This window comes from Bombyx mori, chromosome 9 (assembly GCF_030269925.1).
Source record: "Bombyx mori chromosome 9, ASM3026992v2".
In the NCBI taxonomy this organism is placed as follows: domain Eukaryota; kingdom Metazoa; phylum Arthropoda; class Insecta; order Lepidoptera; family Bombycidae; genus Bombyx; species Bombyx mori.
Genome location: NC_085115.1, coordinates 13,737,503 through 13,752,832, shown reverse-complemented (window position 1 = coordinate 13,752,832; position 15,330 = coordinate 13,737,503). Strand labels below are relative to the sequence as shown.

At 34.3% G+C, this 15,330-nt stretch overlaps 1 protein-coding gene across 3 annotated transcripts; it reads left to right on the top strand.

The window, feature by feature from the left end:
- The first annotated feature begins 566 nt into the window (after positions 1 to 566).
- On the top strand, positions 567 to 7,298 carry LOC101739230 (methionine aminopeptidase 1). Of its 3 annotated transcripts, none has more exons than XM_004931135.5 (7): positions 673 to 1,019; positions 1,131 to 1,201; positions 2,901 to 3,171; positions 3,495 to 3,666; positions 4,244 to 4,538; positions 5,444 to 5,580; positions 6,332 to 7,298. In XM_004931135.5, the coding sequence occupies exons 1-7, from the start codon at positions 994 to 996 to the stop codon at positions 6,446 to 6,448; spliced, it is 1,089 nt and encodes a 362-aa protein (XP_004931192.2). In that variant the 5' UTR covers positions 673 to 993; the 3' UTR covers positions 6,449 to 7,298. The 3 variants fall into 3 exon arrangements, with proteins under 3 accessions (XP_012550220.2, XP_004931192.2, XP_062526253.1); XM_062670269.1 differs by lacking the exon at positions 673 to 1,019 and adding an exon at positions 2,508 to 2,832 and having other exon boundaries at positions 1,178 to 1,201; XM_012694766.4 differs by lacking the exon at positions 1,131 to 1,201 and having other exon boundaries at positions 567 to 1,019.
- The last annotated feature ends 8,032 nt before the right edge of the window (positions 7,299 to 15,330 follow it).

Sequence of the window (15,330 nt, the reverse complement as noted above, 5' to 3'; positions counted from 1 at the left end):
TGTCAATTTCGATCGACCTTTGTTGGAGTTTAATATAAAATGTAATGGCAGGAAACACTTGACACATGATTACAGATTTCGAATATTAGAATTATTTTAAATGTTTAAAAAATAGATGATTGTCTTCTCGTAAGAAAAAGTCTGGACTTCTCATCTAGACAACTCAACTCAACTAGACGATCAAAGAAACATGTAAGAGGTTTTATAAAAATATAAAGATAAAAATTTTATAATGGTGTAAGTGTTCAAAGTATCTGCAATATAATTATAATGAAGCAGTGTGTTTTTAAATAGCCCCTCATCCCTAAAGAACCCAATTCCCTCAAAGTTAACCGTCCAACAACCTTATTTTACCTCCATGCTCGGCCGTAAACGTTATTTAAAAGACAGAGTGAGCCACAGATAATTATAAAATTTAATACCCTACTAGTATTGATATCGATTGATTGCAGTTTTAGTAGGTATGTTGTAGCTAAAACATATAAAATGAACTCTCCTTCTGAGATTTCTACTCCCTAAATTAAGGGGGAGAACTTCCAAGCTGACACCACTAACGCTGGAAATCTGCAATAGATAATACTGGAAAAGCGTGATATCACGCATGAGCGCGCCGAAAATAGATCATGTTCATAAAAATACTTCGTACTCGAGTTGATAGCTAAATAATGACAGCACGTGTCATGAATAGAACCTCTGAGTCTAATAATTTTATAAAAAAAATTAATTTTTTATAACACGTTTTTTTTTGTAAATTGTCGTGCGTGGTGTTTCTAGCTTAATGGTAAACTTAGTAATTTCCTAAGGTTACCTACGTAAATCCAGTTTTCAGCGGCTTAACCTTTCGTAACCTATAAATAGATTTCAAGGTCAAATCGCTTTTTGATGTGTTCGTGCAATGAACTCTGAGTTCGTAAAAGACGTTTCAACAGTGTGTAATTTTGTTTATGTGCAAACCAGAAACGCGGTGATTCGATCTTGGGACTCGCTCGGTGGATGGCTGCACACCCTTCGATCAAAGGGTAAGTAAACAATCGTTTTGTTACTGAAACCATTTATAGGACAATAATGTTATTGAGTAAAACAAAAATTTCATTACAACATTTTAAAAATATTTAATATTATTTTTACAGAACTAACAACAAAATGGTAGAATTGCAGGTTTCTAGCTTCTTTGATACTATCTCGAATGATGATGACAGAGGTACCTATTAAAATACACAGTGCTCAAAACTTTTCGTTTTACGTAGTTTTTTGTGACTTGCGTTCGTTTGCACATTACGTTTTACATTTTATAGAAAATTATCTAAATATGTAATCTTTCGCTTTAGATATTTCATAAATAAGTGCCAGCTGTCTGGCAGGCTGCTTTCAAATTTATTTTGTCTTGTAGAAGTATTACTGCTTAATGAAGTTAATAACTAAGTTAATAAGTATTAATTTGTGAGAGTGACTGTCAAAGTGTACATAAAATGTCCACTGATAGCGAGCATCTCATATTATAGACAGGTCACGTAAGAATATAAATAACTTACATCGGTGATTTGCCTAAAATCGTTCTTACTTAATTCACCGGCGGCCCAATGAATTTACGGAAAAATAAACTTAAAATAAAAGCTTAAAACCTGGAAAGCAATGTTCGACTTCTGTGAGACCACAATCTCGCAAAAGGAGGTACGGAGCGTGAGAAAGGCAGCTCCTGTCTCCGCATCGATCCACCCCTGTCGAGTCAGGAGAAGGATGTTTGCCCAGGTCGAGCCCATTATGTGGCCTTCCCTGGTGACAGCGCGGGTTGACCAAATAAGTCTACGCCATCGCGCCATGCAGCGCATAACTCTCTCGTTCGACTTGGAACAATAACCAGTACAGGGAAGTCGATCAGTGGTTAGTTACGCCAGTAGCACATATGAGGCGCCTCAACCGCGAGAGGTCTCGAAGATTTGGCCTCCGAACCAAAAAATAAAAGTGCTCAGTATGTAGTATACTGATATGCTCTTTTATTTTTGATGAATGATCCGATATGATATGAACGATGAATAATATTTGACGGATAACAGTCGGGAAGTTAATGGGTTCGCTTGTATTTGCTCCTTTCAATCAAATGTAACTGTAAAAAGCGGCTTGTCTTGGACAATATATCTAAAACAATTTGTTTGAGTTTGTATATAAATGTAATGGCAGGCAGCACTTGACACATGATTACAGATTTCGAATATTAGAATTATTTTAAATGTTTAAAAAACAGATGATTGTATTCTCGTAAGAAAATGTCAAGACTTCTCATCTAGACATGGCAAGAGAAACATGTAATAGTTTTATAAAAAATATAAAGATAATAATTATATAATGGTGTAAAAGTGTTCAAGGTATCTGCAATATAATTATAATGAAGCAGTGTGTTTTTAAATAGCCCCTCATCACCTAAAGAACCCAATCCCTCAGATTTTAACCGTCCAACACAATTCGATGTAAATAGACAAAAAATATTGAGATAATTAAATTGTTTTTAGGCTTATTATTTTTTGGTCACCTTATCTAAATTAACATTCAACGGAGTCAAAACTGTCAAAAGAAGTCAGATCACTCAGATCCTCTATGCTCAGATCTTTGATCAAATGTCAAATTTTAATGCCATCAAATGTCAGATTGACATCTCAAACAAAAACTTTACAAACATGGCGACGCTTGGAATGTGCGAAACTCCCGGGTGCAAATCAATCGCACAATTACAATGCCCTACTTGTATCAAACTCGGGATTAAAGGCTCGTTCTTTTGTAACCAAGACTGTTTCAAAAAATCGTGGAAGACTCATAAAATAATTCATTCATTAGCGAGTAAGTATTTTAGGTTATACCGAGGTGTTGTGTTTCAAGTGTGGCAATGAAAATTCATTTTTCCGTAGAAGGTGACAATACCGATGCTGCAAACGTGGAATATAACCCATGGCCGTCGTATACCTTTACGGGAAAGCTGAGGCCGTTCCCGGCAGGGCCAAAACGCACTGTGCCGCCTCATATAGGTCGTCCGGATTACGCTGATCATCCGACCGGGTTCCCGGCTTCAGAGTATGCTGCTAAAGGTTCAGCTCAAATCAAGATCCTTGACGATGAAGAGATTGAGGGCATGCGTGTTGCTTGCCGCCTCGGCAGAGAAGTTCTGGATGAAGCAGCTAGGTCAGTGATAATACTGATAACTCATTTTACAAATATTGTTGACATAAAACTATAATTCTGAATTTTTACATTTTATTACAAAATTATTAAGAAACTTCAAGATTTTTATGCTGATATTCTATGTTGTCTTATATGGTAAATGATATAAATCATACAGCCTAACCAAATACATATGATATTAGTGACTTGGTTTCATCTTTAGTCAGTCCGTTTAGATTTCTTTTAGTTCTAATTTAATTCTAGCCTTCCAGTGTGGTATTTTTTTGATATCACAAGGTTGTCAGTTAAAGCTACCTCTAATTTGATTTCATGTGTTGTTTCAGAGTGTGTGATGTAGGAGTTAGCACAGATGAGATTGACCGTGTAGTCCACGAGGCTTGCATTGAACGGGAATGTTACCCAAGTCCCCTGAATTACTATAATTTCCCCAACAGTTGTTGTACTTCAATTAATGAGGTTATATGTCATGGAATACCAGATTTACGTCCATTACAGGTATAATTGAACTGTTTACCTCATTTATTCAATAGCATCTAAATTGTTGACTTTATAAAAAATATTTAATTTAAAAATCTATACTAATATATAAATCTACCGTGGTTTTCATAGATGTTCTGTTATAACTACTGAACCATGCATCCGATTGACTTGAAACTTGGTATCCATGTAGAAAATATATTTACTTAATGCATAGGTTAATATTTATATGAGTGTTGGACTCCCTAATAATAATTAAAATAAATACTAATGTTCATTTTAAATGCTCAGAGAAGCAGGCGAGTACGGCTAGTTGTTTATAGGAATTTAATTACCTGATAGATAGTGGTCACTATTTCTCATGTATCATAAAAATGCCAATGTATAGCCAAATCGCTACCTACTTAATCCTGATAATTAAGGGGTTAGAGATTTTATGAAACATCAAAATTTGCAATGAAATAAAATAACTCGAATGGCAAAGATGTGTTTTCTACAATGTTCATTTACCACATTTCAAAGATGAAGTAGGTTTTATTGCTTACAAATTAAAAATTTTTTTTTTTAAATAAATTTTGCTTCATTTTAATTTCAGGATGGGGACATATGCAATGTTGATGTAACAGTTTACCATAGAGGTTTCCATGGTGATCTAAATGAAACCTTTTTTGTCGGGAATGTACCAGAGACTACTCGTAAATTAGTTCAGGTCACCCATGAATGCTTACAGAAAGCCATAGATATAGTCCGTCCTGGTGAAAAGTACAGGGAGATTGGCAATGTAATACAGAAACATGCTCAAGCAAATGGATATAGTGTAGTAAGATCTTATTGTGGTCATGGCATACATAGATTGTTTCATACAGCTCCAAATGTACCACATTATGCTAGTAAGTATAGAATTATACTTATTCTAATACTGTCATAGATGATTTGATTTGGGAGTGAGATGTTAACTTATTATGTAATATTGTTAAGTTGAAAAAACTACTGTACCAATTTTTATGTACTACTGTAATGGATGTCACATGTGGTCGCAATCCTCAGCAGTGAGGGAACAATATAGAAGAAGACTAATGATCCACGTCAATCTGCTACCAGATACTGGTAGGATATTTACCACTAGTGTAGTGTCTGAAGAGCCTGCACTTGTTGGTATCGTCATGCTCCTCTGCCTATGGCAGCTGTGAAACAGTAATTCATTCAGTAGTGGGGCAGATACAGAACTGACTTAGTAATCCTGTATCATGGTGGGTTTATGTTGTTAACATCTATAGGCTCTGGTAACCAAGCAATTAATTCTGATTAGTACAGAATTAGTAGTGAATTAGTTCTGATAAGTACAGAACAATATTAAATTGATTAGTCTGATATAAGTCAATCTTTTTTGAATGGATGTAGTCTGATATTCTGCAAAGCAAAAAATTATTTTACCTAATGTTTATTAGAAACCATATAGACAAAGTCCAAACTGATAACTGTTTGTTTTGAGAGAGGCAGTTATGGTATGAGAGTGTGATATAGTATTTTTTTCAGAACTGTATTGAGTTTTTTTTTCTTTACAAATTGATTGTGATTTTAAAATAGTTAATAAATTCCACTAGCTTATTGGGTATATCATGATGTGGCTTGTGAAATTATTTCTTACACAGTCTTGATAAATGTAACTATAGTTGAACATTTAAATATAGTTCAAATTAATTTAATATTTAGTATACTTACTGTCTATTCCAATACCTAAAAATATTTGATCCAAATTTGATAAAATTCTAAGGTTTTTTTTTTATATTTACAGAAAACAAAGCTATTGGTATTATGAAAGTAGGACATTGTTTCACAATAGAACCAATGATCAATGAAGGAGGCTGGCGGGATGAGCAGTGGCCCGATCATTGGACAGCCGTGACCGCTGATGGATCAAGATCTGCACAGGTATTTTACAGGAAATCTTATTATTACACGAAACATCCTAAAGCATAATTTTTAATAACGAACCATCTCAATCAAGGGGAATACATTTATTTGCTATGCATGTTAATGTTTTCTGAGCCTACAGAGAAAAGGCTGATATTTCACATTACTGCAGTTGGTCCTACTGATTGGTTCAGCTTTATCAACATAAAAATATAGATAGCTCCAGATGAACAGTAAATTCCGCCGTTCGCAATGAAAGTCAGAAACAAGGAAGCCATATATTACAGTTTTGTGATAGGCAGAATGCTCATTATAATAAACAATAATGTTGGTATTCATTTTGAGGACAGCAAACAAATTTTATGCCAACCATTTATCTGGTAGTAGACAGTGAGCTCGTTTTATTTTACTGCTGAATTAAAGGCTGGTAAGGCGTAAAAATGATAGAGTATAATTAGTAAAAAAAAAATTTTTGGAAACTGTTCACGATTGACTTCCACGGTGAAGGAATAACATCTTGTAATAAAATCAAACCCGCAAAATTATAATTTGCGTAATTACTGGTGGTAGGACCTCTTGTGACCTATTTCTGTCGTGAACCAGTAATGCGTTTCGGTTTGAAGGATGGGGCAGCTGTTGTATAAGGTGGGTGGCGCTTACTTTGTAGATGTCTATGGGCTCCAGTAACCACTTAACATCAGGTGGGCTGTGAGCTCGTCCACCCATCTAAGCAATAAAAAATAACCATGTATTGTATTTTTTTTTTCAGTTTGAACAAACCCTTCTAGTAACAGAATCGGGCTGTGACATTTTAACCAAACGTGACACGGGAAGACCCTGGTTTCTGGATCAACTCGAGAAAATTGAAGCGAAGGATAAGTCTTAGTCCAAACTCGAATGCCAAACACATACTAAGATGAACTCTTTTTTTTTATAAAAATGTTTGAATGTTTAGTGCTGAAGAAATTAATGTAACAAAAACATTATGTATTAATATTTAAAAAAAAGCGATAAAATATGGTTTAATTTTCTGGTAAGTTTTTAACAATTTTTGACATTTAGAAATTTATGGTTTTTGTTGTCGCAGAAGATATAAACGGTAGTGTCTTAAATAATATCTACGGAACGTGCAAGATAATTACTAGCGATTGTAAAATAGTATTTAAAAGTCTATATAGCGAATACCTAGATTTTGTATTGGACAATATACTTAAATTCAAATTGAAGAGGTCAATGATGATCATATTGAGTAAATTAGCTTTGTTATTTTTGAATGAGGTCTCGAAGCCTCTTCGTATTCTACGACATCTCTTGTACCTATCAAACGATAACGCATGATCAGTTCTTAGTAGAAATAGAGCAGTAATATCGATTTGCCTAGTATGTTATACCACGACCAGCTTCCGTTACCACCGAGCATAGGCTTCTAGAGATTCCTAAAGGCTGGAAGCATGAACACCAAACAACTCCTAGCACATCCGTGGCCTGACGTGCAAGAAGCCCGGTAAACATTATCAAGGTCTATCAAGGTCTTTTCTAAATAACTGCGTTAACTACACGAACGATTTTGATGGTTTTGGTGAAGCACGGTAACCACTAGACACCAGAATTGTTATAACACGTCTATTTATGCAAAAAAACTCATTTATAATTTAAATACCATGAAAATTACTTCTACAAAATACAAATTATTAACTCTTCCATTTGTACATATTAAATTTCTCTTGTTATGAAAATGAATATTTTCTTTATTTTTTAGTCCGCCCATCTATGTTTATAGGATAACCCGAGGTGAAACGATTTTTTTTTGTTTGAGATTATGAAACTCACAAAAATATGTGTAACTTTTATTGACAAAGTTGAAATCAGCAACAATCCAGCTATGCAATAAACATCTTAAAACTTAAATTGTTAAATTCTTTAAATTATAAATTATAAACTTGAAACACAGAAATATCCCATCTGGCCAGGAAAATCAGGGAGTCTTTAACCTTTAGAACGTCACGAGGGCACCAAAAAAAAAGACGTCTGTCACAGCCACCGAGAGTGAAGTCACGGGATGCGCGCGCCTTTGTATTTTTAATGAATAGTGCAGTGAAAAGTATAACTTCTTACGCGCTTACATAAGTACACGCACCCTTTTATTTTTGAAATTATAATTTTTGAACATTATTATGGTTCTATTGTCAAAGAGATTAATTATTATACTTCTGTAATCACTGATTTCGCCAAAACTACACTATAGACAAATAATATTAAAGACAAACCATATTAATCTATTCTCAATTTGACAACAGACTTCAACAATAAATAAAATAGAATTAGAAATCACGACTCAAAATATTAAAAACACAAAAATTTGAACGATACAAAATACAATTTTCAACAATTATTGATTTTAAATACTAATGACAAAATGTGGGTAACTAAGTTGACACGCGAATGTACAACGTCCGTCTATCTCTGGTGCCGAGATCAGAAAGAGGCCGTGAACGAGGCAATATGTTAATGATGCCCTCAACTCCCCTCTTCAAATCCGGCCAGTCTGAATCGCTAGCTACTCATAGCTGCTGTATTACATCAGCAGGCCACGCCCACTTCCTAGGTCTTCTTTCCTTAGAATAGTATATATGCGTGTGTGTGTCAAATACATGGTAGTGTGTGTAATGTTTTTTTATTATTGATTTAATGTACTTTTATGCATAAGTTAAAAAAAAAATAGCATTGTGCACTCCTTCTCGACATTCTCTGTAAGTGTGGAAAATTCCACACTCCTCCATCTGCGCAATTTTCGTAAAAAGGGGTACAAAGTTTTTGCTTCACGTATTAATATATAGATTTGCCTTTCAATGAATGAAATTGTTCACACTGACGACTGTTATTGAAAGCCTGTTGCGTTGTGGTGAATGAGAGTAGACTGTATTATTAGTTTGATATTTTTATTGGTTCATAGGGGACAAATTAAAGATGTGTCGCCCCTTGGCGGCCGGAAATGGAAAAAGGTAAAGCGTCATAGCGGACGTCGCTCGTTGATACTTTTGACGTTCCGAATTCAAACATACTCCCCGGTTGAAGTGTCTTCAATAATTGATGGAAGTGGGCAGACAGTGTTGAAAGCGCGACGAATGACACCTCGTCGTGTGTAGATGGACTCGTGTAACATAAAAGTTTAAGTTACCGGATACTTTACTGGTGGTAGGACCTCTTGTGAGTCCGCACGGGTAGGTACCACCGCCCTGCCTATTTTCTGCCGTGAAGCAGTAATGCGTTTCGGTTTGAAGGGTGGGCCGTTGTAACTATACTTGATACCTTAAAACTTATATCTCAAGGTGGGCATTTACGTTGTAGATGTGTATAGGCTCCAGTAACCACTTAACACCAGGTGGGCTGTAAGCTCGTCCACCCATCTAAGCAATAAAAAAAACTTAAAAGTAGCATAAATTTTTCTAAGGGTATATCTTAATTGTAGGAAAACATTCGATTTTAGAAAGTTTAATTTGTTCTTTAATCTTTAAACTATGTTAAAATAAAACTCATTTTTGTTTTTAAAGATTTATTTATTAATCAAAATAAAAACAAACTTAATCACATGTTTTAAAAGTAAATGAATTATCTCATAACAGATATTCGTTTTTTTATCATGTGTAACCAATTCTATAGTTTTTACAATCGACGCAGAAGGTCCCTGTCTACTTTCTTTGTGACAACGAATTTCAGTGAAGGGTTTTTTTACTGTTTCCAGGAAATTAACTGTGTATTTATACTCTGTGATATTTTTTCTACACGTCCCATATAGTATCTCCAATGGTTACGAATATAATATCTTACTAATACATTTTGATTTATTTCAATATCTTTTATATTTATTTTATTTTCGTATTACAAGTCATCAGTCTTTTCGTTTTTGTTATCTTTTACAGTAATTAAGCCCGACTTAGCTTCTTTAGTACTCAAATCTTCAATCAACTTAAAATTTTTAAGACCACTGCTTTTATTATTTCCATAAGAACTCGCCACCGGGTTTTTGTATGGATCAACACTCTCTATACTTATTGTAATATAGTCTACAGATTTTTTGGCAGAAAAAAGATCAAAATTCGGATCCAATTTATGAAATTGTTGTCCTTCAAATTGTTTTAAGTCAAAATATCTTATGTTACATGGTAAATTTCGAATTTCTGATAATATTGTGACTCCTTTTTGTGCAGCCGACTTTCTCTTCTAAAACGCTTCCTTCGTATTTTTCTTTTTGGAAGGCAAAATCTTTATTCAAGTTTTCTCTTTTTTCTACATCTTCTAAATATTCTTCTCTACAATTAAGCTTAGAAAAATGTGTGGTATCACTGTCGTCGTTATTTCAAAACTCTTGGTGCTGATGATTGATGATGAACAGTTTTTCATTTTTATTGTTTTCCTTTTATCCATTTTTTTTGTATTTTTTTCCATGATGCTGTTGATGTGTTTGAATTTATAATTTATAATTTTATCATTTTATTATTTTATTAACGCTTTGTTCCTCAATTCCAAATGTGTTCTAAGCTTTAAGTCACTTTTATGTTACGTAACTTAAAAATAAACAACAATAGTAACATAAAAGTAACTTAAACCTACCCTCTTTTCAAAAGATGCTCGAATCTAAGGCACTATGATGAATAATTAACAACGTTTATAGCTTAGAGCTCTTATTTAAACATTACACTTACTAAATTATCCTTCGATTTAAGCAAAAGGATACAAATTTACCTTAAAATCAGTAAAAACTTTTTTCTGTCGGACAAAAACACGATGCGGACCAAACTAACTCACGTATCATCTCACTAATGGCCGACAAGTACGTGACATACCATAAATAAGTTAGATATTGGCGTGGCCAATTATAAAACATATTCTTACTGCTCAATTCTTAAATGATTGTAAAAATTTTGGTAACTTAAAATCAGTAACATAAAAGCTTAAAATAATACTAGGACGTGATGTTAAAATTCGCAAATAATAGATATTTCAATAGCTAGATTTTTGTGAAGGAATTAAATATTGCCTAACATAAATGATATATATGAAAATATTATTATTGCCGGTGGAATAAACTGAAACCTATATAATTCATTCCAACTATGATGGGGGATCATTTGGGACACTTGAATTTGTTCTAGCAATTCGTATTATCGTAGTAAAAACTACATAATTAAATATAAAGAAGTAGTTTTACAGACGTTTGCGTATTTCTAACAGTTGTAGCAAGGATGCCTTTTGCCAGGAAAACAATAAAACATGATAGTGTATTTATTCTAAAAAAGATGACGGACGCGGAGTCATCCATCAAAATTGTTACTTTTTGGCGGCCTTACCCAGATGTCTGTAACTCTTCCAATATCATCGCTACCACTGTACAGCTGAAGTATACGTTCAAATGGCCACAGTAGCGGAGATGATGATTGTTCCTTTACGATAACTAGATCACCCACTTTCAAAGGCTCTGCAGATGTTTTACACTATTTAGATTTTTGTTGCAACCACGAGATGTATTCTTGAGAGAATCTTTTCCAAAAGTGTTGCTTGACTTCTGCGGACTAGTGATATTGGTACTATCTGGTACTTGAGGACGTGGCACAAATATCAGTGATCGTCCGATAAGGAAATGAGCTGGGGTTAATGGAGTGAGATCGGATGGGTCATCAGATAGAGGAGTTAAAGGTCTTGAATTTAGAATTGCTTCTATTTGTGTCAAACATGTTGCCATTTCTTCAAAAGTTAAATTTGTTAGACCAAATGTGCGCTTTAAATGATATGTTGTTGATTTTACTGCGGACTCCCAAATACCTTCGAAATGCGGAGTATAAGCAGGGATAAATGAAAATTTAATACTTGAATCGAAATTCTTAAGTTCTAAATCTTGTGACTGAAATCGAGCCAACTCGTTAAAGGCCCCTACAAAGGTTGTGCCGTTGTCTGAGAAAATGTTGCGTGGTTTTCCCCTCCGAGCAATAAAACTGCTAAAAGCAGCCAGAAAGGCTTCTTTTGTCATGTCTGAAACAAGTTCAAGATGAACAGCTCTCGTAGCGAGACATACACATATAAATGTTTTTACAAGTTTGCATCCCCTGCCTTTTCGGTCAGCTTTTATGATTGGCCCGGCATAGTCAATTCCAGTGTCTAAGAATGGAAATTCAAGATATAAGCGTTGTTTTTGTAGATTACCCGTCACAGGTTGAAGTGTATTTGCCTTTATTCGACAGCATGCAGCATGTGCATCAATGCATTGATGACGTTCTCTTTGCTAAATTTCTACCGCCAATGGGCCAGTAGTGATGACGAGTGCTTGCTAACAAAAGCAGAGGGCCTGCATGCATTAATGTTTTATGAAACATGTTGAAAATGAGTTGTTATTTTACGTGAACTTGATACAAGGATACTACTTGATACAAGGATGTACTTAATAAATTGTATACTTTCATGGATTCTACAATATTGTTTTTTGAAGTTTTCGTTTCGGCTTAAACGATTTTCTAAGGAAAGAAATCGACGTTTAGCTAATGTACAAGAATCATCTAGTACACTAGGCGTTTCCTTTAAAGGAATGTTGACTATATAACGTCCGTTTTTGTTACGGGATGTAGTATTGATAAATATTTGTTCACAGACTCTTTCATCAGCTGTTAATGTATGTTTTGTAGCAATAGAATCTAACTCCCAGAATCGAGTTAAATCTTCATGTATGCTAATGATTAACATACATGTTTATTGTGGGTGGCTGTTCTGAGGTATTGACCCAGAAATTAACTATCCTAATTTCGAATCACATAATATGGGCAATTTCCTACCCATGTGGATACGATCCGCGCCTATGACGTCCCAAAAGACTTCAGCTCCAAGAAGAATGTCTATAGAAGACGGAGTATTGAAGTTGGGGTCGGCTAGACGGATGTCCAAAGGTATAGTAGGAATAGCCTTTGTATTTATGTAAACTTGAGGTATGCATAATGATATTTTAGGTAGTACAAAACATTGTATGCTAGCTCTAAATACTTGATTTTTTGATGTAAATGTAATTTCACATGCTTCGTCGCAGTTTGATATTTTTGCATTAATGACCATTTGCTTTTGATTTTATTTTATAAGTTGATAAATTTAGCTTTTTGACTAAGTCTTTGGATATGAAGTTTGCTGTGCTTCCATTATCCAACAACACTCGTGCAGTGTACTGAATTCCCTTGAAATCCTCCACTTGAACAAGGGCCGTTGAAAGTAGTGTTTGACGACTATCAGTAGTGTGCTTAACTGAGAAAGCAAGACTAGTTGTATTGTTACAATTTGGCAATGACTTACTATTTTCAGTTGAATTTTCCGCTGAGAGAGCAATGGATGCACTATTTGAATAAGGTTCATTACGAACATGCAACAATGTATTTTGTTTAACAACACAATATTTACAAGTACCCAACCTACAAATTTTTGCATTGTGACCTATTCTAAGACAATTACTACATACTCCAAACTGTCGAACTTTTCCAAACGGGGTATTGAGGGTAGACCGAGGCGAATCGGATTATTTTTTTTTGAGATTATGTAAATCATACAAAAATGTAATTTCTGTAACTTCTATTGATAGAATTGAAATCAGCAACAATCCAGCTAAGCAAGAAACATTTTAAAACTTAAATTGTTCATAAATTCCTTAAATTATAAACTAAAAACTTGAAACACAAAAATATCCGAATCGTCCCAATTCTCGGGGCGAATGAAATCGTGCAAAATAAATATTTAAATAAAATTTTCTTAAGACTATAAGCTTTGGAATCATATATTTTTTTATAATAAATAATGAGAATAATTAGTAATTACTAATACATAAATCACATACATATGTGCCTTTTCCCCCCTTCTATATCAGCACATTTTTTGTGGCAACATTCTTCGTATGCATGGCCCTGAATCCAATCTGCTGATGGTGGATGAATGATTTTTTCAGATTAGTAAATGCCAATCTCTGTGTTATGCAGATAAACCTTTTATTTTTATTCCAAGCGTTCTGTTATTCTTCTCCTTTACATTGTCATCAGTGTTTTTCTCTTTATCCCAAGCTTTTTTGCCAGTCTTATGTTTACTGTTAGCGTCTTATTCGTGGAAATTACTCTTACTATGGGGTGATGTCAAATGTAAAATTTATTTTGTACTTTTACGACATTTCTTAAGACATTTCTCGTCCACATTGTACAATCATTCCAGTCTTCCTCTTAAATTGGTCTCGTCTATTACTGTTTCCAGTATTAAAGAATTCGGTTACTTTTCCCTTTTCATGCCGTCTATTCTTGCTCTTGACAACCCTTCTTGTTTCCGAATAGTTAACTCCTTATTTATTTTCATAAAGCGATGGAACCGGTCCTGACCAGCCATTCCTACTTCTTTATTAAATAAGTGTTGAATGTTCTGAAGTTCTGCGAATTGAAACATATATTAACGAATCGCCTTAGGTGTAATTCCGAAGCCACGAGTCGAATGCAGTAAACGGTCTGCTAAACTCTTCAGCATCTTTAGCAGCGTCTCATCTCAGACTGGCTGTCTACCACGTGTTTTAGTGGTAGTGACACCCCCCGAAAAAGAAACTACCCTTTGTATACTTGTGTATGGTTATTCGTAAATCACAGCAGCCCGACGCACAGTGGGTCGATACTATGATTTTAGTGACTTAGGGACCAACTTTGTTTTTTTACATTTTTCTTTATGTAGATAGATAGAGCTCGTTAATCTCAATAATAATTGTTTTGGGCAAAAATTACAAAAACTTTATAGTTTGGTCAGAAAAATGTGTTTTGTGATTTTTTTGTATGGAGCGAGTAACATTAAATTAAATTCCTGCTAAGTACCGCGAGGTCCCGCTTTGAAACTTTATTTTCCTTACACCTTGTCTAGTCTACTATCATTTGATGCTATGAACATGTGCATAAAGTTGCAACTCTGCCAAATAAATGGATCGAAAAAAATGAATAAATACATAGAATAAAAACCTTTATATTTTTTTTCGTAAGTGCTTTTAAGTTAAATTTGATATAGATTAGTAAGTAAAAGCACATAATGATACCCATAATTACATAATACCTAACAACAATACATTTAATAGATCTCTAATTAAGCAATCTCTCTAAGTTTTGTATATTTTGTTTCACCATTCGATCTTTGGGCCAGAAGACAAAAGAAGATTGTGTAAAATATCCTCATTAGTCGACGTTCTACTTATTTTTCTAGAATAACAACTCTCTGTATATTTCCGAAAATCTTTATTAAGAGCTTCCGCTGCCTCTTCCGAGAGCTTACCTATTCGAATGGCACCAAAGTTCTTCATTATTGTATATCACCGCCGTGAGCCAACAATTTATGGATACTGGAAGGCATATAATAACAGGGATATAAATTAACATACAATTCTGCAGTATATCTACAAAATTCGGAAAAATTGGAAAGGTCCACGCGCTCTCCAGATGCAACAGTCTGAAGAATCAAGTGAAACCTCTCTATTCAATCTTTACGTATTCCTGTTATGCGGGCTGTTTCTACTGCATCCCTGAAAAATCTTCTGGCAGTATTGCCATCATTGGTTGTTCCTACTTCTTGCTTGACAACATCTATAAGTAAACCACATTAATTTTTAAATGCTTGCTGTATAGCGCTGTTTCTGATTGATATTTTTGATTGCAACCCCATTTCTCATACGATGCACGATCACATACGATGAAAAAATTGTGAAGTAATAAAATTATATTTACCGATATG

Coding starts and splice junctions, on each gene's coding strand:
- LOC101739230 (XM_062670269.1), top strand. Junction 3,172..3,494: donor GTTCTGGATGAAGCAGCTAG/GTCAGTGATAAT, acceptor GTGTTGTTTCAG/AGTGTGTGATGTAGGAGTTA. Junction 5,581..6,331: donor ATGGATCAAGATCTGCACAG/GTATTTTACAGG, acceptor TTTTTTTTTCAG/TTTGAACAAACCCTTCTAGT.